The 22906-nt window shown below is 44.0% G+C and overlaps 1 protein-coding gene across 3 annotated transcripts in view; it reads left to right on the top strand.

Annotated features, from left to right (window-relative positions):
* The window catches only part of RAD21L1 (RAD21 cohesin complex component like 1), a 258401-nt gene that overhangs the window by 80956 nt on the left and 154539 nt on the right, over nucleotides 1-22906 (top strand). For all 3 annotated transcript variants that reach the window (XM_088467137.1, XM_088467139.1, XM_088467138.1), the window contains exon 8: nucleotides 18057-18164. In XM_088467137.1, coding sequence (XP_088323263.1) covers nucleotides 18057-18164 — 108 coding nt within the window. The remainder of the gene's footprint in view (nucleotides 1-18056; nucleotides 18165-22906) is intronic.

The following is a 22906-nucleotide window of genomic DNA, read 5'->3' as shown; positions in this document are numbered from 1 at the left end:
TAGCAAAGGAGAGATGCTGGCTGTCGGGATTTTCGCGTGAGGCTAAATTTAGACATTCACCCATAATAATATATATATATATATATATATATATATATATATATATATATATATAGAATACACAGGGCTGGCACTCCACATTAACCCTAGAAAAAACTTGCCCAGGTGTCAACAGAGGTAAAAAACCTAATAGATACAGTCAAAAGGCAGTGGCACTCACAGGTCTTGTAACCAAAGAATGAGCCAACAATTGTGTTGTATACTTCGAACTATACAACACAATTGTTGGCTCATTCTTTGGTTACAAGACCCGTGAGTGCCACTGCCTTTTGACTGTGTATATATATGTATATATATATATATATATATATATATATATATATATATATATATGGCCTGATTCAGTGGCGAATGCAATGTGTATGTCTGACATATTAGAGCTATTTTTTGGCAAGTACACTGCATCCGAAATTGCTGTTGCAAGTGCATCTGCGTCTTCCTTTGAATCAGGCCCACTCCTTTTTTCCAACAGTTTTCACCAAAACCATTGAAATTAGATTTGCCTTAAACAGTGTTTTTGAGGATATTGCACATCACTGACTATTCCAGTATGATTTAAAACATTTAAAAGCAGATGCTTGAAATTCCTTGATCAGACACCTTCAAATCAAAACCTACTCTGTTGTGTACTAATGTCTATGCCACTGCGAATAATAATAATCACATTTTGACAAAAGATTATGGCCTATAAATACTGTGATCAGGATGTGCTCACATGTTATAATTCGCCTTACGCCATGTTTTGCACATGGTAAAAATATAAAAAAAACTTTATTATGAGGACAGGAGTGACAAACCTTTGTGCCACTAAACTCACCCATTTCTTACAACCTAGATTAGGATGTTTTTAATATCTTGGTTTTATTTCTTGCATGAGGAACTTTTTCTCATATATATTCAGGAAAAAAAATGGTAAATCTAACATACCCGGTCATGTAGCTCTTGGCACAGAGCCTTCAAGGAGAGGATGGCTCTGTACCAATCTGCTGTTGGGCAGCCATCCACACTGGAAATACTGACTAACTAGTGGCACGCCTCTTAGCCACATTTTCCTGTGGGGATGGCTTATATTTAATATAAGATAACTTGATCATATTTCCACCCCTTGCTAGAGGTAGCTTCTTCTCCAAACCAAGACTGAATGGAAATTCCAGTTGGATACTGTGATACCCAAGTGGCTCAATGAGTCTCTGGGACAACATAACTGTTTGTGACCCTTTCATGCAACTATGTTTATCCAATTATCTTTATTAGCCGTCACACCGTTTATATATTATACACTCAGTATCTTAGTTTCAGTTCCAAATGCTTGCATTTGCAGGTGCCACTTAACTTTATGCATATTATACAATAATACTCCTGCATCCAAAATTTTTCCTGTGCTGAGCCCCACCGCTGGAACTCACTTTTCCATCAGGTTGTCTACCAGCCTGCAGGGATTCAAATGTGCTCTTCAAACACACCTGTTTATTAAAGCCTACCTGCCTTTCTCACACTCTTAATACTCACCTGTCGGCCTCCCTCCTCATCTATTCTCAGTTCACATCCAAGTTAACCCTCACCCACTTTGAGATATAGTCAATGACTTTGATACCATGTTTCTGGCATGTGAACATGGATTGCTGCTCTTAAGAATTGTATCTAATTTTGTTGTATAAATTTACTTAGTTTGGTTTGTGCCCTGTTTATGTCTGTTTTATCTCCTACATTTATATCCATTTGTATTGTTATTTATCCTATCCAGCTTCATAAAATTTGAGTCAGGATACTTTGCTGGCCATTCCATACTTTGAATTCTACCGTCTTGTTTTATTCCTCAAATGTAGTACTGACATAGCTTCTAGTACTGGTTATGCTGTAGGTCATTATCTTGCTGTAGGAGGGACCCTTGACCAAATGGGCGTAGACCAGAGACTTATGCATGGCTCTTGGTTTTGGATGCTAGTCACTCTGTGCAAGTCGCTAACTTTGGACCCAGCAAAAGAGCCCCAGAAAATGATCACACTTCCTTCTCCATGTTTGACCGTTTTTGTTACAGAGGTTTATTTATGCATATTTAAGCTAGGGATTTAAAAGGGCACTGCTATTAATAGCAAAACATGGTAAATAAACTCCACACATTGAGCAACCATCCTTTTTTCTTGGGGGTCCATAGGGATACCATGGGGATATTATAGTTGGATAGACCAGGCACCAAACAGTTAAAACCTCAGCTCCCAGGATGCCTCGGGTCCTCCTCCATATATTCTCAGCCCCTAGCCATAGGACTTCAGTCCTAGGCAGTCCTAAGCTTTTATTTTATGTTTATTTATATGTTTTTAGGTTGGGAGTACTATGCGTCTGAAATAAACCTCTTGTACTGTGACTCCATCTACCTCCGCCGGGCCGTAACACCAGTAACTGGGCTGGTGATTCCGGCGTGCCGCGACTTAGCTTGCTAGCAGCTATGCTGCGACCCGGACTGCAACCGGATGTACGGAGCTGTCAGGTTAGGTGGTTCCTCGCTTACGGGGAATCACGCGCGACAGGTCTTGCTTCTGCTGTCAGTGACGCACCAGAAGCCGCTGCAGTCAGGGCCCGGGATTGTCCGCATCCTCACTACACCACCGGGGCCTTATCGTCTGACGCCACGGATTGGCAGCAGATGCTTCTGCTGCCACAAGGCCAGCGTACCCGGCTGGTTAACGCAGCTTAGGGGAGGTATGCACTCCCCTGGCAGCTCCTCCCCCAACCCAGACGAAGTCCCTACGAATGGTTTTGCACCTCTTGGTTACTCCTCCCACCCTCCACGTGTATTTGAGACGCTCATGGTCCACTCTCACTGCGCTCTGTAGCTGTTGGTCTCAGGGGGGTTTGGGTAAGTCTCTCTGTATACCTCTCCCTTGATTAAGGTATAAAGTGCTATATATCCTGCCATTCCTTTGTGTTTGTGTAGTTGATCTAGATTCGATTGTAATCATATTACATATGCATTGTATGTGACTGTTTGCTAGCTGCTGTTTTGGCACTGTCTTTTATTTCTGTCAGTCAATTATAACTAACACTGGACCTGATTCAGACCCGCTCGCAAGCACATTACGCTCGCAAGTGGGTCGATGGTGGCCCAGTGCACACGTGCGGCGTGCGAGAGCCCCGGAGCGAATGAGAACCTCACTCGCTCCGGTGCTCGCAGCAAAACGGGGCGGCTGTCGATGTTGATCGGCAGCTCGCCCCGTTTTGTAGGCGGGTGGGGGAGGTGGCTGAACAAACGGAGGCTTTCCCGAAGGAGCTGGAAGTCCACTTGGCATTGCGAGTGCTGAGACCCTACCTTAGGGTCTCCTCGCAATGCCGATGGTCGCGATAATCGCGACCATCTCATGCCTGCTCGCACTAGCTGTGGGTGGGCACCCACAGCTTTGCGAGTGGATAGGGGAAAGAAAGATACTCCCCGCCATGAATCAGAGTGTGCGCTCACAAATAGCAAGTGCCTCTGCATCAGGGACACTGTTTTTTTCAATCCATCCTCTGGGGTGGAGGTTTTTATCTGAGTACTTCACATTCATTAAGATTTTGTGAAGGCTGTCACATAACATTGCAATCAGTGCCTTTATTGAACATGTCAAAAGATAAAGGGAAACAGGAGGGGGAGCCACCTTTGCTGTTTCATGTAAATCATGTATGGCTTATGTGTCTCCTGAGGATGTAAAGGATGGTTTGTGTGTTGTTGTTATAAAGAACCACCTCACCAGTCCGGTTTACCATCTTGGGTCTCCTCTTTGTCCCAGGTAATGAAGCAGGTTGTGGATCGTATGGCTGTGCCTACGATGCCTCCTTGGATGGGGTGTCCACAGTATGCTATGTTTGTTCCTCCCTGGAAGGATGTTTATGGCCATTCTAGTCAGAGGATGGCACCATCTAATATTGACAACAGACTGGTAGTGACTAATGCGCCTAAGCGCAAGTTATCATTTTATCAGTCTGCCCAACATATGGATTCAGACACATCATCAGAGGATCCGGATGATAATAATTAATAATAATAATAATTGTATTTATATAGCGCTTTTCTCCCGCAGAACTCTTTTCAGACATCAGAAAACATGGTACATTGTTCAAGGATTAGGTATTGCAGAATAAAGAAAACCACATGGAGATAATTAAAACAGCCAGAAACCAAAGAGCATAATAAACATATTGCAGGATTGGTGAAGACATTTTGCGAAATAACTTCCACGGGTTATATATTTCACCAACAAAAGGTACCAGATGAGGCAGCCATCTTGGGCACACTACGTAGGATTACCCTGGGTGGAATAGGTTATGATGCGCATGGTTCATCTCCAGGGTCTAGCTCGGGGAAGGAGGTTCATCCTTCCGCAGTGGATGTTCCTTCTTTGGTGAAGGCGGTTAAATCAGTCCTAAATATTCTTGATGATAAACCAGCTCATAGTATGAAAGCTCCAATGTTTAATCACCACCAGAAGGTGGCTAAAATGGAGTTTCCTGTATCTGAACAGCTCACTGAGCTTATGGATGAGGCATGGGGTAACCCAGACAATTTTATGTGCATAAAAGGATAACATCCTTTTCCAGCTTCAGTATGTACTAAGAGGGAGGTACCTCCTACTGTGGATGCTCATGTAACGCATTTAGGGCCTGATTCTGACCCGCTCGCTATATGCGATCGCTCGCATACAGCATATGCAAATTTGTCAAAGTGACGGCATGGGAAGCGATCGCTCGCCAAGGCATAAGCACACCCACTTTGACTGTGCGAGCGATCGCTCTGTGTATGCAGACACCCATTAGCGTATGTTGAGACGCCCAGTAGCGCATGTGATCTACAGGAAGTGTATTAAAACATTGGTACATCGAGCACCATCGGTAGCGACCGCAGTGCTTGTGGTTGCCTTACCCTGCCGCAAGCACTGCGAGAACTTCAGTGTAAAAATCAGGCGTGTGACATGTACTATGACGCTGCCTGTTGATTATGCATGCCTTAAAAACGGCGTTGAAACACCGAGGCATGTCTGCGTTCGCACCTCCACACCCCCGTTATTAGTGTCCTGCCCCTGTTACCACCCACAAACGGCCTCTCTTGTCACTCATTTCACTGGGCTGTCTTAGCTGGGCGAGCGAGCGAGCAGCCTGCAATTGCACAGAGTAGTTCGCGCATGCGCAGACCGAAGCTTGTGCATGCGCGTTCGCAAAACATCGGGCCGCTTGCGAGCGCACAGCGCTAGCGAGCGGGTCTGAATGAGGTCCTTAATCAGAAATGCTACATTACCTATTCTTTCGGCATCTTCTCTGAAGGATTCCACAGATAGAGAAATTGAAGCATGTCTTAAGGCAATAATTTCATCATCTGGAGCTGTTACTTGTCCAGCTATGGCTGGAGCCTGGGTAGCCAAAGCTCTTGAAGAATGGATCCAGGGCATTGGAAGATTCTCTACCAGATGCTACCAGAGAACAGATTATGTATATCTCCCACATAAGGGAGGCGGCTTCCTATCTGGGAGGAGCTGCAGTAGATACTGGAATTGTAGCTTCTAAAGTATCAGCAGCTTCAGTAGTGGCACGCAGGGTCCTCTGGTTAAGATCCTGGAAAGCTGCTACAGGATCAAAGAGGATGCTGAAAGTCTTACCTTTCTATGAAAAGTTACTTTTTGGAGCAGATTTGGATAAGATAATAGGTACTCTGGCGGCTTCAAAATCAGCAGGTCTGCCATCCACGGCTATAAAGTCTAAGCAGGTTTCTTTTAGGTCCTTCCTTCCTCAGGGACGAGAGAGGGAACAGCCTCTAAACCGACTTGTTTTTGCAAAACAACAAGGCAACAAACTAAGAGGTTTGGCCCGGCAAGATGTCCAGCTTCTAAATCGGATGACAAACCCTCGGCCTGATGAAGCGGGCCTCAACCTGGGGGATCCCAGGGTGTGAAGCCGACTTCTTCAGTTTGCGGATTATTGGCATCAAACAACAATAGATGCCTGGGTCTGGGAAGTGGTCTCTCAGGGGTATGCCATAACTTTCAGGAAGCATCCACCCCAGAAGTTTTTTTGCACAAATCTTCCATTAGATGCAGTCAAGACGTTAGCTCTTCAGGAAACCATTCACTCCCTGCTTCAGGTGGGGGTAATAATCCCGGTTCCTGTGTTGCAACAGGGAAGGGGTTATTATTCCAATCTATTTCTGGTACAGAAACCGAATGGGGCCTATTTCCCTATACTAAATATAAAAATCCTCAACAGGTTTATCTATGTACACAAGTTTCATATGAAAAATCTCTGGTCAATTATTTTGGCAATGGAGCTGGGGGATTACATGGTTTCCCTGGACATTCAGGATGCATATCTGAATGTTCCTATTATACCATCCCACCAACCATTTTTATGGTTTGCTGTCCTTCAGAAACATTACCAATTTCAGGCTCTACCCTTTGGCCTATCTAAGGCTCCCTGGGTATTTACCAATATAATGGCAGTCATGACGGCCTATCTCAGGCTTCAGGGAGTCAGAATTCTGCCATATCTGGATGACCTTTTGATATTGGCACAGACTTCGGTTGCTTTACAAAACCATCTTCAACTGACCATAGCCTGCCTACAAAGGCACGGCTGGATAATCAATTGGACTAAATCATCACTTTCTCCAACACAGCAGATGGTACATCTGGGAGCGTTTCTGGATTCTCGGGCACAAAGGGGGTTTCTGCCAGAAGACAAGATTGCGGGTCTATCATTGTGAATATGCAAGCTGCTACGCAAGCGAAGAATATCCATTCTGTTAGTGATGCAGGTCCTGAGATCAATGGTTTCCACCTTCAAAATGATGGGATATGCTCAGTTCCATTCCAGGCCTCTGCAAAAATTGATTCTCTCCAGATGGACAGACAGCATCATCTAATAAGGTAAGGGGTCCTCCTCACTCCAGAGGTTCATCACTCCATCCTGTGGTGGCTGAGAAAGGACCAACTAAACAAAGGGCGCCTGTTCTGTATTGCAAATTGGGTGCTTCTCAACATGGACGCCAGTCTTCCTGGATGGGGGGCAGTGACAGGTCATCACACCTTTCAGGGAAGATGGACAAATCAGGAAAGTCATCTGCCAATAAATATTCTGGAACTGAGAGCAGTATACAAAGCACTTGTCATGTCACAGGACCTGCTCCAAGACAGGCCGGTCCAGATCCAGTCCGACAACGCGACTACAGTGGCCTGCCTCAATCATATGCAGCCATGAAAGAAGTGACAAAGGTTCTGATTTGGGCAGGACGTCATCTTCCGGCCATCTTGGCAATATTCATACAGGGAGTACTCAATTGGGAAGCAGACTTCCTAAGTCGCCAGGACATACACGTCGGAGAGTGGTCTCTCCATGCGGGAGTGTTTCAGCTCCTGGTAAACAAATGGGTCTACCAGAGATAGATCTCATGGTATCACGCCACAACCACAAGGTTCCCAGGTACGGGTCCAGAGTCCAGAGACCCATCAGCAGCCTTCGTGGCTTCACACTGGCAGTAAGATGGGACTTCAAGCTGGCATATCTCTTTCCTCCAATTTCTCTCCTCCCAAGAGTTCTCAGAAAATTCAAGCAGAAAGGTGGAATAGTAATACTGGTGGCTCCGACTTGGCCCAGACATCATTGGTTCACCAACATACAGAATCTGTTCATAGACAGTCCATATCCGCTTCATCTATGACAGGATCTGCTAACGCAGGGTCCCTGCCGACATCTAGATTTACCTTGTCTGGCTTTGACGGCGTTGCTCTTGAATCTTTCATCTTAAGATCGAAAGGTATTTTTCAGTTCTGTAATTCAAACAATGCTTAGGGCACGGAAACCTGCCTCTGCCTGTATCTATTACTGAGTTTACTTATTCTTTTGATCGATGGTGTTCCCATAGGAAATATCCTAAGGTGTTCAAGACTTCTAGGGTACTGGCTTTTTTTTCAGCGGGGTTAGATAGTGGTCTCCGCCTGGCCACTTTGAGAGTGCAGGTTGCTGCACTGTCAGTCTGGTTCCAGAAGAAGATTGCTTCATTACCAGATGTTAGAATTTTTTTCCAAGGACTTCTGCAAGTTCAGCCTCCTTTTGTTCCACCGGAACCGTGGATTTGTCATTGGTTCTTAAAGGGCTACAAGCTCCCCCATTTGAACCTCTAAACTCTGTAGATTTGTTGGTTGACAGCGAAGACACTATTTTTTCTCGCTATCTCTTCTGCTCGCAGAGTCTCTGGTTTGGCAGCGCTAACTTGTTGCTCCCCAATTTTTATTTTTCACCAGGATAAAGCTGTTCTTCATACAAGGGAGGGTTACCTTCCTAAGGTAGTGTCCCGTTTTCATGGCTCCAGATCTTTCTGTAGGTGAAGCCTCCCTGGATGTAGTTTGTGCTCTACGTATCTATGTGGAGTGTACAAACTCTGTTAGAAAATCAGATGCTCTTTTTGTATTATATGGTATTCACAAACGAGGATAGCTAGAAAATAAGCAGACTCTGGCGAGATGGCTATGCATGTCTATCTCCCAGGTGTACACACAGGCTGATCTGCCTGTTCCAAGCATGGTGACAGCACATTTACTTGGTCTGTAGGGCCATCGTGGGCATTTAGTCGTGGTGCCTCTGTGGAACAATTGTGCAAGGCAGCCACGTTGTCTTCTGTCCACACTTTCCTTAGGTTCTATGCCTTTGATGCTTTTGCCTCTCAGGATGCTTCCTTTGGGCGACGAGTTCTCTTTTTTTGCTCAGGAATGTCCCCCACCCTAGGGGAACTGCTTTAGGACATCCCCATAGTATCCCTGTGGATCCCTATGGAACTGAAGAAGAAAATCAGAGTTATGATAGACTTACGTAGATAACTCTTTTTCTTCGAGGTCCACAGGGCACCCACCTTGACGCACCTGGCTGCATGGGCAATTTTTTATTTCAACGGAAGGCCCAGTATAGGCTCCCTGAGTCAGTTCTGCCCATTGTACACAAATGGGAGGTCCGACTGGGACTTCTACCCCCTAGTATGTCCTCTGGTATCCAATCTTACTACTCTGTAAAGTTTCCATCCAAATTATGTGATTCCGTCCATATCCATCCAGTGGAAGGCCCAGAACAGGCTCCCTGGGTCAAAGTTCTGCCCGGCACACTCCGCCGTGAGGTCTGACTTGGACCCCAACCACATCCAAGACCAATTGCCACCCCTCTTTGAAGTTTTCATCCAAATCCATCCAGTGAAATGCTAGAACAGGCTCCCCAGATCATAGTTCTGTCCAGCATCCCCGGGTCAAGGTTCTGCCTATCGACCGGGACCTCAACCCCCCAGTATGAGGAGTATTCAATATGAAACGTTAACTTCACTGTCGAAGTTAACGTTTCATATCGGAGTTTTTACCTGCGTTAAAGTATCGGGCACGCTCCCGCTTATACCTGTATTCAATATAAAATTAACGAAAACGGGAAACTCCCCGTTTTAGCCTTTAATTGAAAGTCGGGGATTTAAATAGCCGCAGCAGGTGAAGAAGTGATGCAGAAGAGCACTTAGGTTATTTTTTTCGTTTTTTTAAGTGGTCCCATCAAATTTGGGGTACATGAAAATGGGTACTAGCATATTTTTTTGTCCCTAAAGTAAGTTTTTAAAAATTCTGCATTTGTGCATCTGCCGCTATAATTCTATTCTAGAAAACATCTGCCGCATACTTGCAGAATAGCCCTGAACCTATTGTTAAACAATTTTTTCCCATTATTTTTTTTTTCACCCCAATTTTTAAATTAATTTTTTGGGGTGTCCCTATTTTTTTTAAAAACTTTTTTTTGACACAGTTCTTTTTTAAATGTCAGTCCCAGGGGTGCAGGCTATTTTTTTTTAAGCCTGCACCCCTAAACCCCAATTCTGCACTTTTTTTCGACACCTATTCAATGGTGAAAACTTATCCCTGTTTTTTATCAAAGACTTTTCAAAACTGCGATAAGTCTTTGAAATTGAATACGGTGTAAAACTAAAACCTGCGATAATGACGTCATACCTCCGATATTAACGCAAACACGATGTTATCGCACCCATATTGAATACCCCTGTATGTCTTCTGGGATCCAATGTTACCACTCTGGGAATTGTTTGTCCAAATCCATCCAGTGGAAGGCTCAGAACAGGTTTCCCGGGTCAAAGTTGTGCCCAGCGTACACCAACTGGAGGTCCGACCGTGACCCTAACCACCTAAAACATGGCCAGGATCCAACTGGACCACCATGCATTGATTTCATTCCAATCAGTGCAGGGGTGTCCGAATGCATAACCAGACAGACAAACAAATAAACAAACAGACCAATGAATTTTATATATAAGAGATAGCTATATATTGTATATATAATATACAGTGCTCTTTTACTTGGCTCTTCTCTCCCACTGACAGCACAGCTACGTTGTGACATCACGTCAGGTAGAAAAACAGAGAGCAATGCATCACTGTGAGGTAGTGGCTCCAGAATGATGTGGGCCTAGGCTACCACTGGATGTTGCAAGGAGATGCAGGCAAAGAGATATCTTATGGGGGTTTCTAGGACCCTAATTTAAATATTAGCATGCAATACAGAGGCAAATCTATAATAGGTGCCCATGGGTCCAGGGGAGACCACACACCGCACACTCTACACCCAATTAAATATACTTACCTCTCTGTTGGCCCGCAGCCATTTTCTCTGTGATTCGCGCATGCGCAGTAGAGATGTCTTGTGAATGAGGCGTGGGCATCATGTTCCTGCAGGCATATGCAGTAGCCTCTGGCACAATGCCGGAGTCTGCTGCACCGCTGGAGAGAAGGGGGCCCGATTGGAGCCTGCACATGGGCCCCCTCCTTTCTTAAAGCATCTCTGATGCAATAGCATATGTCCCTACTTCCTGGGGGTGGAGGCTCCTTGGCTGCAGCCCAGTGCCAGATTAAGGTCCACGTGGGCCTGGAGCTGAAATTTATGAAGGGCCTGTTGTGTGTCACCGCAGGGGGTGTGTTCATTACTGCGGAGTTGTGACTAGTAGTGAGGGTGTTTGACTTGTGCCATAGCGTTCGTCTAGCGCACAGGTTCTCAAACTCAGTCCTCAGGACCCTAAACAGTGCATGTTTTCCATGTCTCCTCACAGAATCAAAAGTGAAATAATTAGCTCCATCTGTGGATCTTTTAAAATGTGTCAGTGAGTAATGACTACACCTGTGCACCAGCTGGGTGACCTGGAAAACGTGACCTGTGTGGTGTCCTGAGGACCGAGTTTGAGAACCACTGGTCTAGCACCATGGATGACATATCTACCATCTACCTACAAACACTTCAATATCCTTACCATCTTCATTCACATGAAGCATGCACCATCTGTTATTTTATATAAAACAAAAAGAGCAGAAGAGGGTACCCGCAAATATTAAATATCTCTCAATTGTATCTACAGGGATCTAGAGCAGGTATAAGAGATATCTGTTACAGTCTCCCATTTAAGATCACAAAAGCCTTGATAAGATACTATGGGGGCTGCTTTATTGTCAAAGTTACCAAGCTACATAAATACCTTCTGAAGATGGAGTTAGCTAATGCAGCCTATGGGCGGAATTCAATTGATTACGCGGTCCGGATCTCCCGTCTAAAGTGACAGGAGATTGCGGGCCGCCATTCAATTGTTGCCGTTCGCGAAAAGTGATGTTTGGGCACCCAAACACGTTACTTTTCGCACATTTCAGCTCTCACCCCCCTGGGGCTGCGAGCTGAAATGTAGCGCTGGCAACTGATCGCGCCCGACAGGAGCAAGAATTGAATAGCTCCGTCGGGCGCATTGGGGGCTGGAATCAATTGAATTCCGCCCTATATGCTACAGTCCACAAAAAATACAGAGAGAGAGACCTCTAGGATCCCTCTCAAGCATTCTCCACTCATGCATGCGCGGTCAACAGAACACACATGTGGAGTAGCGAGTCCACCTCCAGAAATTGAAAGTAAAGAGATCGCTTAAGCAACCACTTTACTTTTACACATTTCAGGGATGGCTCCTCTTAGAACCCCTGTCCCTACATATGACTCATACTGGCTGTACATAATTTCTCATTGCCGTGGTAAGCGGCGATAAGAAATTATAATTATTGGTTCTAAAACCCAATGCATTATATCCACATGTATGTATGTATGTATATATAAATTAAATACTTCGTGTTCACTCTAGGTCCGGCAGCAGGCAGGGCACCGAACCTAGAGCTAGGCCTTCGGCGCGCGCGCAACAGAATAGGCGGCGTCTCCAAAGAAAAGGGGGCGTGTCTTTATGACGCGTCCCCTTTTCGTGACTTCTGGGGGCATGCCAGGCACTTACAGACATGCCGGGCAGCCCCCAAGCGCATGCTCCCGGCATCCATTCACCGGTGGTGACCGCTTCGCCGCCGTATTGACCACCCGTGGGACACTGTGACCTGTGGGTGGAGACAGAACCCGCAGGCTGTCTCAGCGGGGCACTGCGCTGGGGGGCAGGGTGCTTTCTGCCCTTCAGAAATAGGGCAGGGCGCAGCGCCCCACTAAAACAGCCTAGCGGGAAAGCTAATACTGCATGTGAAACACAGGAAAAACAGTGTGCTGTCCCAAATGGCTCAACCCCAGATGCCCGCAACTACCTGCCATGTGTGAAGAAGTGAAAAACACTGATGTACCCAACCTCTATATATATATATATATATATATATATACACACATATATACACACACACACACACGCAGTTTGTATTATATATGTATATATATATATATATATACACACACAGTATATAATATATATACATATATAGTGTATATGTTTGTATATTATACTGTATATACAGTGTGTGTGTGTGTGTATATATATATATATATATATATATGCACACAGTTTGTATACATGGTCTTTTTATTTACCATATATACACATATTATATATATTTATAAACTTATATATAATTTTTAAATATTTCATAATTTAATATTATGTATAGATATTTATATGATTGATATGCATTTACAGTATATCAATACATATCCTACTACACAGCAGCAGCCTGGCCAGAAAGACTGAACAGCAACTCACTTTTTGGGGGACTCAAAAGATCACATCCTACAGACAGTTGCTGCTGCTGTCACGGAGTCTCCAGCCTTCATGAAGGAGCTGTGAGCCTGTGACTGAGGTGGTGGTCGGTGCACAGCCTAGGACAGGCTGCATGAGGAGGACACGGTGCGGTGGTGGCGGCGGGCGGCACCTATGTAACGTCACACGCTGTGACGTCACATGACGCGGAGGCTCCTCCGCTGCCACTTCTCTGTAAGCAGCGCTGGGAGGGCAAGACAAGCCCAGCCCTCCATTGTGCTGCCTTTATGTTTATGCACCGGCGGTCCGGTGTCACAGCCTCGGCGGCGACGGGGGGGGGGGGGGGTGTTATGTGCGGCTGGGGGGAGGGCATGGTCGGCCCTCAGGCTGCTGTAGAAGGATATAAAAATTCCTTTCTACAGCAGCACACACATCAAAAGGCCGTGGGCCTATTCAGATGGTGGGCCTGGAGCTGTAGCTCCATCAGCCCCATTATTAATCCGGCCCTGCTGCAGCCTATTCAGCCTACCCTTAATTCTGGCCCTGACCACACCAGCTTTCACCACTATTGGATAAGCAGCGACATGCAGATGGTAGTGACAGAATTTGGTGTAAACAACAAGAGTCAATGGTTCTGACCTGCCTTGTGTAAACTGTCCAAGCTGGTGGTGGTGATATAGTAGCGTGGGGAATGATATTTTGTCACACATTAGTTCCCTTAATACCAGTTGAGCATTGCTTAAGTGCAATAGCCTACCTGTGCATATGCATACCTTCGTAGCTGACTATGTGCATACCTTTATGATCACAGTCTACCCATCTTTTAATGGTTACTTCCTTATAATCACACACCATGTTCCAAAACAAAACTAATCTGAAGTTGATTCTACAAATATTATAATGAGATCAGTGTAGTCCAGTGGCTCCCAGAGTCTTCAGATCTCAATCTAACAGAGCACCTTTGGGATGTGGTGTCACTGGAGATTTACAGTAACTGCATGATGTATTTCAGGAAACCGGATTAAACATAGTTATAAAAAATAATCTTTCAATAAAATCTATTCTATAAATCTGTTTGAGGGCACTTCATCCTAACCTTTTATGTTCTGGTCACCCTGTAAAACATTTACTTGGTTAAATGTTTTGGGAAATGTTGTTGTTCTGTCGCTCTTTATTTTTTTTCTCTCAATTCTCCTGTTCTAAGATTTAAAAAGATATTAGCTCCCTACAAGATGGGTCAATAGAATAGGGAACATTTTCAGGCTTAAAGCATATTGCTTAATGTGCCAAATGCCTGGATGGATGCTCTGTAAACCAGTGTCAACATTCTCTAACAGATTCAGAGAAAAGGATTTACAGCATCATGATTACAAAAATACCATTCTAATAATTTTGTGGACCATAATAAATTGTTAAAAGATAATAAAAACTGGCCATGGCTCAGTATGCCCTCCTTCACAATCACAAACATTTTAAAATGATAATTGTCAGTACTAAATCCTATTTGATTAATGGGATATAGCAGCGTGCTATTAGGGGTATATTTACTAAAGTGTGGGTTTTTAGAAGTAAGGCTGTTGCCCATAGCAACCATTCAGATTCTACTTAACATTTATTTAGCACTTTAGAGAATATAATATCTAGAATCTGCTATGGGCAACATCTTCACTTCTAAAAACCTGCACTTTAGTAAATATACCCCTAAGAGACCAAAGCAATCTTTCTTTTATAGAAATATAAAGGAAATAAAAGTAGTCAATACTTATAAACCAACAATAATAAAAGACAGATGAATAAAAAATAGCAAATATTTCAAATATATAATTCTGTAAAAATGTCAGAGTTAACCGAGTTCAAAAGATTCTTATTTAATCAACTAGCTAATTTTTTCCCACAAGAGCGCTCGGAAATTGTCTTTTTTTTTTTTCAATTATATTTGGAATGTAGTTTTAAAATGTATTTAAAGATTTTATTGAAAAAAAACAATATTCCCAGGGCTGGCTCGCACCCCTTATTTCCATAGTCCCCCATTGTGATTGTACCTCCCGTCCCTCACTTTTTTTGGACTCATCAGTGGAATTAGAGGAGCGTGCCTCATTCTATCATACCGCTCCTGTTATTAAAGAGAGGCCCGGCACACTAACATTTACAGCTTTCCAGGGAAAGACTGATTATATGCCGAGATACCGTATATCTCAGCCTGTGTGTGAAGCCTGTCAGCGGAGGACCTGACTGGCACCTGTCACACACTCCGATCAGACACTTGATGACCTACGGCTGCACGCTTCTTACCATCTACAGCGGCAATTGGACAAATCCCGGCACACCAGTCTTCACCCTCTGCCCTGGACTATACCAACCAGTGCCAGAAGCCATCTGAGCCAGTCAGAGAATCACAGTAATAGAAGATTACACTGACAATTGTTTCAGCACTCTGGCCAAGTGCGTGGTAATTTGCATTCTATATCGGTGTATAGGTCAGTAATCTACTTGAAATCTGAAAGTCACCACACTATAGCCTGCATCAGGACCGTAACTAGGGTGGTGTGACCAGTTCCATGCCGCAGGGCAGGGGGCGCTGTTTGGGCCTGTCAATTTTTCGGTTTATTATCATTCTCACGTTTAGCTTCCTCTTCTTTTATCCCCAGCATCTAGTGGTCTCCCCTATCTCTTCCCTGGCCCTTCCCCATGAGGCCATGGCCCTTTTTCAGGTGCACTATCTTATGTCCCTATTTTAAAAAATGGGGGGGCAATGCTCTCTCTGGCATAGGGCTGGAAAAAGTCTATCTACGGCTCTGGCCTGCATCACTAATTACAAGAGACTTGTTGGGTCCGGGCCATAATTACAAATACTATGTTGGCAGTGCAGTTATAAACTGATTATTAGAGGGAGAGCTACTGTTGAGATACTGTTGCAAAATAGGAGATCACATTGTTTCAAAAATCCTATGGTTGCTATCAGCAACATCTCCACTTCTAAAAACTCTCACTTCAGTTAATATACCCTCTAGTCTCATTTCTGCATTAATACAGTGCTTTAATGAAGAATTTGGTGACTGATTTATTACGGGGCTGATTTATTACGGATCGCTATTGCAATTGCAGCTGCGATTACCAAGCAGTTCTGCGGCAAAAATATGCTAATGTTTGCAACTGCTCAGCAAGCATAGAGACGCCCACTACTGCGTTCTCACATCCTTAAGACCTTGCAGTCCTGCATATACATCGGTAACATCGGCCCCTCATGCAGAATTACAGCATGTCTGACCTGTCTCAGAAATTGCAAGTCTCGTCACACTAAGTGAGTACTCATGCAGCGTATGCCGTTGTAGTGGCTAGTTTATGCACGTACATGCAGCGGCGTTCAAAAGGACAGAGACACGTCTGCGTTTCTCTGACAACTCCCGCGTCACCACCCCTAAACGCTGAAGTCCCGTCACTTACTCTGCAATGGCTTTCTTTCTGTGTGCATGATTACAGTTCCATCGCAATGTTGTCCTGCACACGCGCACTGTTGTGTACGCACAGTACACACCATCGGCAGATCTGGGTACACTGTTGCAATTGCGATTCATGCTGAGTCAGACAACTGTTCTCCTATTTTTCATTTTGATTTTTTATTATTTTTTCATTGTTGCAACAATATGGAATTTTTTGTCTAGGTATCTAGCACATGGGTAGTTATATATTATTTTAATTCCACAGGTTTTATGTCAATTTTTATTATTTAATTATTTTTCATACATTTTTAAATGTTTATATATATATATATATCTGTGTATGGTTTTTAATATCAAAGTGTCTGATAATTGTTCATAAAATATACAAATATGCACCAGCGCAATTAATACTTTCCTAGATGACTGCCATTGTTCAACTTTGGTTCTTTCATGTCTACTTTTGTATATTAATGTAGGTGATTCTACTTTATTTCAAGCATGTAACATATAGCTTGTAATTGATTATTGATATGTATCATTGTATTCATGCTTTCATAGTGTTTAGGTTATGGTAATTAAATGTCTGTGTTTCTTTTGACCCATAGACAATGGTTGTTTAGTACATCACTTTAATTAGGTTTGGCCACAACAATCAAACATTAGCTCTATTTTTTTTACTATTACTATAATCTGAAATCAACTCTCACCAGACTAGGAAGGAGATCATCATCCAAATTACTTAATTGGTAACAATGAAGCATTAATTTGGCTATTTTCTAGTACACATCAGCCCAAGACTTTGATGTTTATGTGCTATCATGTGGCTGCCCATTGTTAGACAGCTCATCATAGACTTCCAATCAGGATCTTTGAGGGATGATATTTCACTTGTGGGGTGGATAAGAGATATCTTGGGACTGGCTAGTTGGGCTGGTATGACATTACTGATTAGATGCTATGGTTGTTGTTGCATTGTTGGAATCAGAGTTTGGAGTATTAGCTGATTGTGTATGGGGAAGGGGGGACACATTTTGTTGCATTCTACAATGAACAGACCTGAGCACTGGTAAGTGTCTGCCAGAACCGGGGTGACATTATCATAGATCGTAGAGATGAACAGCATAGCATTCTGAGCCAACTACAAAATACAACTAAAAGAGACAACAACTCTGTACATGCTTGTATTGTTTCCCTGAAATCTTGTTCATACTGTTTATAACTTTGGCTTTCTACCTGTTTTCAAGTATTGACTGTTAAAGTTATATGAATTGAGTTTTTTAATCATAATTGTCAAATTGTGAATCCCCTATGAATAACTCTAGTTTGGGATTGTGACAATGACCATGTGCTCAAATGATTTTTCTTCCAATATATATATGTTCCTGGCAGTTAGCCATGAAGATAATATATTGTGATTCGTTCTCCCATAAAAACCATTTGGCAACTGGTGGGATGTGTGTGCATAGTTAGTGAGTTCTCAAATGAAATAAAACACTACTATTTATATTTAGATAACAGTCAAATTTTTATTGAATCAACTAACCCATGCGCTGATAAGAATGTGAGCAAAGAGGTGCTTTTTCCAGCCAGCCCAACTGAAGATGAGCAACATTTAGAGGGTAAGTGTTCTGCTTACAGGTATACTATCTATCTCTTCTTTAGCCCTTCGTTGTCAAGTTTTATTTGGCTTATTGAAGTAAAGCAGGCCTTACACGGGGCAATTTTTTAAACAATTCGGCCGTTTTTGATCAATCGTAATGACCAATTGTGTAAAAAGTGGCGTATTCCAGTACGATTACGATGGCGATGCACATACCCGGCGTCGTGTATCGGCATCACAGATCAACTGAACCTGCAGTAAGATTTCGGCCTATCGTGGAGCATTTGACACACATTGTGCGATGTTTTGCTTGATGTACGAGTTACGATGTCCCTGGCCACTCCCCTCCTCCATTTTCTGACAGACGACGGGAGAAGTGAAGAGAAGCAGCAGCATCGCTATCTTGCGGAGGTTTACAGTATAAAAAGTGAGTAATCATCTGTATTCTATGTGCACCCTGAACCACCAATGTACCCCTGCACCTCCTATGCCCTGCTCCACTAATGCATAGTAACCCCTGCCCCACCAATGCATAGTAACCACTGCACCCCCAATGCGTATTAACCCCTGCCCCACCAATGCATAGTAACCACTGCACCCCCAATATGTATTTTAATTAGTAACCTCTGCACCCCATTGTACCCTATGCGACCAACGTACTAGCCCATCAATGGTTAATATCCACCATACCCGCAATGTACCCACTCCCCTAGACAATGTTATGACAGTGTTGGACAATGCCAGTTGTCCTCCAATTGTTTTTAATAAAAAAATACTATGAATAGAAACTGTCACATGTTTAAAAATGTATTTCAAACACATTTAAAACATATCAACTAATTAAAATAATTTAACAGTTAAAACATTAAAACTGTAAAAATAAAAAAATTGTTTATTTCGATTTTTCCACAGAAACTCCAATTTGTCACAAGGTTTCTCGAGCGATATCGCACCCACGAATGTTTGTGGTGAATCAAGGGGCCCGATTACAGCAACAAAAACAAGAGAGCTGCTGCAATCAAAGAACTGGTCATTTTTAGCAAGACCTTCCATGAAGAGGCTTCACCAAAGTGGGTGAAATTCAAAATTTGCATACAGTGGACATGATTCAGACCCTCTCGCAAGTGGGTCGATGGTCCCCCACTGCGTGGGCCGGCAGCAGCGTGCGCATGCGCGAGACCCGGGCAGCGACGGGTCTCGCAACAAAGCGGGGCGGCTGTCGATTTTGATTGACAGCTCGCCCCGTTTTGGAGGTGGGCAGGGGGGGGGTAGCTGGCCAAACGGAACGCCTGCTGTTTGGGGGCGGCCTCAGTAGTGAGCTTCCGGCTCACTGGGGCTTGCGATGGACGAGACCCTACCAAAAGGGTCTTGTCGCAAGCGCGAAGGCTGAGACCATCACCTGGCCGCTTGCAAAAGCTGTGGGTGGTCACCCACAGCTTAGCGAGTGGCCAGGAGGCCGGCTCAAAAAAAAAAAAAATTCCGCCATGATTCAGAGCGTGCGCTCTTAAAGAGCGTCCGGCTCTGAATCAGGCCCCGTGTACGTTAAAAAAAATAAAAAACAGAAAGATTCACGTGCATCTGGAGCAGGGACCGATGAGGTCTACACCAGTAACCTCTGGTACTTCGACCTCCTAAAGTTCTTGCACAAACAGGCCCTCTGGTACTTCGATCTCCTAAAGTTCTTGCACGAACAGGCCCCATCTCAAGCACTTATGGTTGAGAATGTCCCTGTGGAGCAGCAAGAGAACTCCGTGGAAACAGAACTTCAGTCCTCTTTGGATGTGGTAAGTACAGACACAGGGCCTGATTCAGACCCGCTCGCGAGCGAATAGCGCTCGCAAGCGTGTCGATGGGCAGTGCGCACACACGAGCCCCGGGGCGAGTGAGAACTTCACTCGCTTGGGGCTTGCAGCAAAACGACAGCTCGGCCCATTTTGTAGGCGGGTCGGGGGAGGTGGCTGCACAAATTGAGGCGTTCCCGAAGGAACGCCTGCCGTTTGTGGGCGGCCTTACTGACATCACACGTGATGTCAGTAGTGAACTTCCTGCTCTATTAGAGCAGGAAGTTCACTGGGGCTTGCGGTGGACGAGACCCTACCACAAGGGTCTCGTCGCAAGCCCGATAATCGCGACTACCGCCAGGCCGCCCGCTATAGCTGTGGGTGGTCTCCCACAGCTTAGCGAGTGGCCTGGAGGCCGAGAGAAAAAAACAAAACGGCCAGCCTTGATTCAGAGCGAGAATCAGGGCCATAGTGCGCACACAACATGCCAAATGTTTTTGAAAAGTTCACTAGTCCACAATTGTCCATATCACATTAGTGGATACTGTCCTCCTGCCATGGTACTGCCCCCACTCCAGGAAAGTAGGCCAGGTATTGCTCCCTGACCTCTTAAGCCTGACAATGGTACTGACCTCTGCCCTTGACAATGGTGCAGCCCCGCAATGGGTCATCATCACAGTCATACCTGCCACCAAGCTACCATGCCACATATCTGAGACCAACCACATCCCACCATACACCCCATCTCACTTAAGTTACTCCCAAACCCACCAACCCCTCCACATCCTCCTCTGAGGTTCTATACAGAGCCATGTTGGTGGAGGAAGAGGAGCCACCCCATTTTCCAAATTTTTTAAATTATAGTAAATTTAAAATATCAACAAGTTTTAACTCTCCCAATAGCTACTGCATGGTACACGGTGTGGATGATGCGTATTTTACAGGGTCACTAAACGCATGGCGCAAGGACAGATTGTGGAATGCTGGGGCCTCAATCTGGACTTGCGCCATGTGCTTCTTTAACTATTCAATCCGTCATCTGACTACCATGGAGCTGCCTAGCCATTGGAAGAGAGGAAAGTTTTTATACATTTAAAACCATGGGCCGTATTCAATATGGGGCGAAAAGTCAGTTATATGCGATAATTTACCGCCGATTACGTAATTTTGTCCTATTTCCAATATCCCCGTATTCCATTTCATTTACTTTTCGCCGGTGCGAAAAGTCAATGTAAAAAAACGGGGATAATTCTTCGCTTGCCTTTAGCAGTCGAAAAAAAGTGCAGAATTGGGGTTTAGGTGTGCAGGCTTTAAAAAAAAAAACCTGCACCCCTGGGAATGGTCCCTAAAAATAATCTGTGTTAAAAAAAAGTTTAAAAAAAAAAAAATAGGGACACCCCAAAAAATTAATTTAAATTTTGAGGTTTATATAAAAAAAAAATAGGGATCACACTTCTAAATTAGCGGAATGGAATCCAGAGGGCTTCCCTTATATGCGGCAGCTGTTTTCTTCATTGCATTCAGTAGCGGCAGGTGCATTTTTGCAGAATTTTTTAAAATCATTTAGGGGACTTAAAAATATGCTTGCACCCATTTTCAAGTACCCCAAATTTGATGGGCATAGTTATTTTTCCCCAAAAAAACTTCTAAATGCTCTTCTGCATCACCTTCTTCCAAGCCGCATTTATGCACCTGCCGCGGCTATTTAAAAACCCAACTTTCTTCTGAAGGCAAAAACGAGGGGTACCCATAGTGATCCCCCATGTCTGGACATCTTTAGTGGGGTCCTAGGATTATGTCCCGAAAATTCACGTTTTTTTTGCGGATCCAAGTTTTGCCAGTTCCCGATTTCGTCTACTTTGAAATTGAATACGGGAAATAGCGGGCACGCGTGCGATACTTTTCCTCCTGGAAAACAGGTGAAGGAGGCGAAAAGTCGGGACTTTTTGCCTCAAATTGAATACGGGCCCATGTTGGCTTTGGTAACCATTAAAAAGCAGCCATGTTGGTTTTGTTTTTGAGTAAAATGAAGTTTACTGATATTTACTGCCATGTTGGCTGAGTTTTATCCAGTGTGAAAAATATAAACATTTTCTTTCACTAGAAACAAATGTGTAGTGTTTTTACTCACTTTAAAAGTGGAACTTCAGGACATTCACAATGGCTTGACAGGTGTCCGGTATGATGCGCCCCAAAGCCTGGGGGGAAATGAGGGTCCCAAACTTCAGGTCTTCAAAGGACCTCCTTGTAGCCAGGTACCTCAGGGTAGCAATGAGCCTCTCCTCAGCCGGGATGGCCCTCCTCATGCCGGTGTCCTGCCAATGGATATAGGGGGTCACCAGACGCAGCAACTCCTGGAAGGTGGTATCATCCATATACAGGTAAATACGGTAACATATACCATTTTTTGGCACAAATCGTATAGAATTTCAAGAGAAGAATTTTCAAGGGTAATACAAGATCGCATCTTATGCAAATTGCACCGGGTATGGGGGCCTTAAGACTACTATACAGTCAGGTGCATAAATATTGAGGCATTGACAGAATTTTCATATTTTGGCATGTATTCACCACCACAATGGCTTTGAAATGAAACAAACAAGATGTGCTTTAACTGCAGACTTTCAGATTTAATTTGAGGGTAATTACATCCAAATCAAGTTAGATTTAGGATTGTTTAGTTTGTCCCATTACTTTTGGCCCCTTAAGAAGTGGGAGGCACATATTTCAAAGCCATTGTGGTGGTGAATAGAGGCCAAAATATGAGAATTCTGTCAATATCCCATTATTTATGCACCTGACTGTAAATGAATGTGCAGTAACTACTGATTCTCATGCATTCATCCACTCCTTTGTCTTTCTTCTTCTTATTGTCACAGTTGGTGTTAGTGAGTTACCTGTATCAGGTGATGAACTGGAATCACTGGAGGCCGGCTGGACTGGAACCATGGGTAACATGAATAGCTTTTTTAATAAAAGA

The sequence above is a fragment of the Taudactylus pleione genome, unplaced genomic scaffold (assembly GCF_031769625.1).
Source record: "Taudactylus pleione unplaced genomic scaffold, aTauple2 ptg000069l, whole genome shotgun sequence".
Lineage (NCBI taxonomy): Eukaryota > Metazoa > Chordata > Amphibia > Anura > Myobatrachidae > Taudactylus > Taudactylus pleione.
Note: the sequence above shows the minus strand (reverse complement) of the source record. Positions and strands in the feature narration are given on the sequence as shown.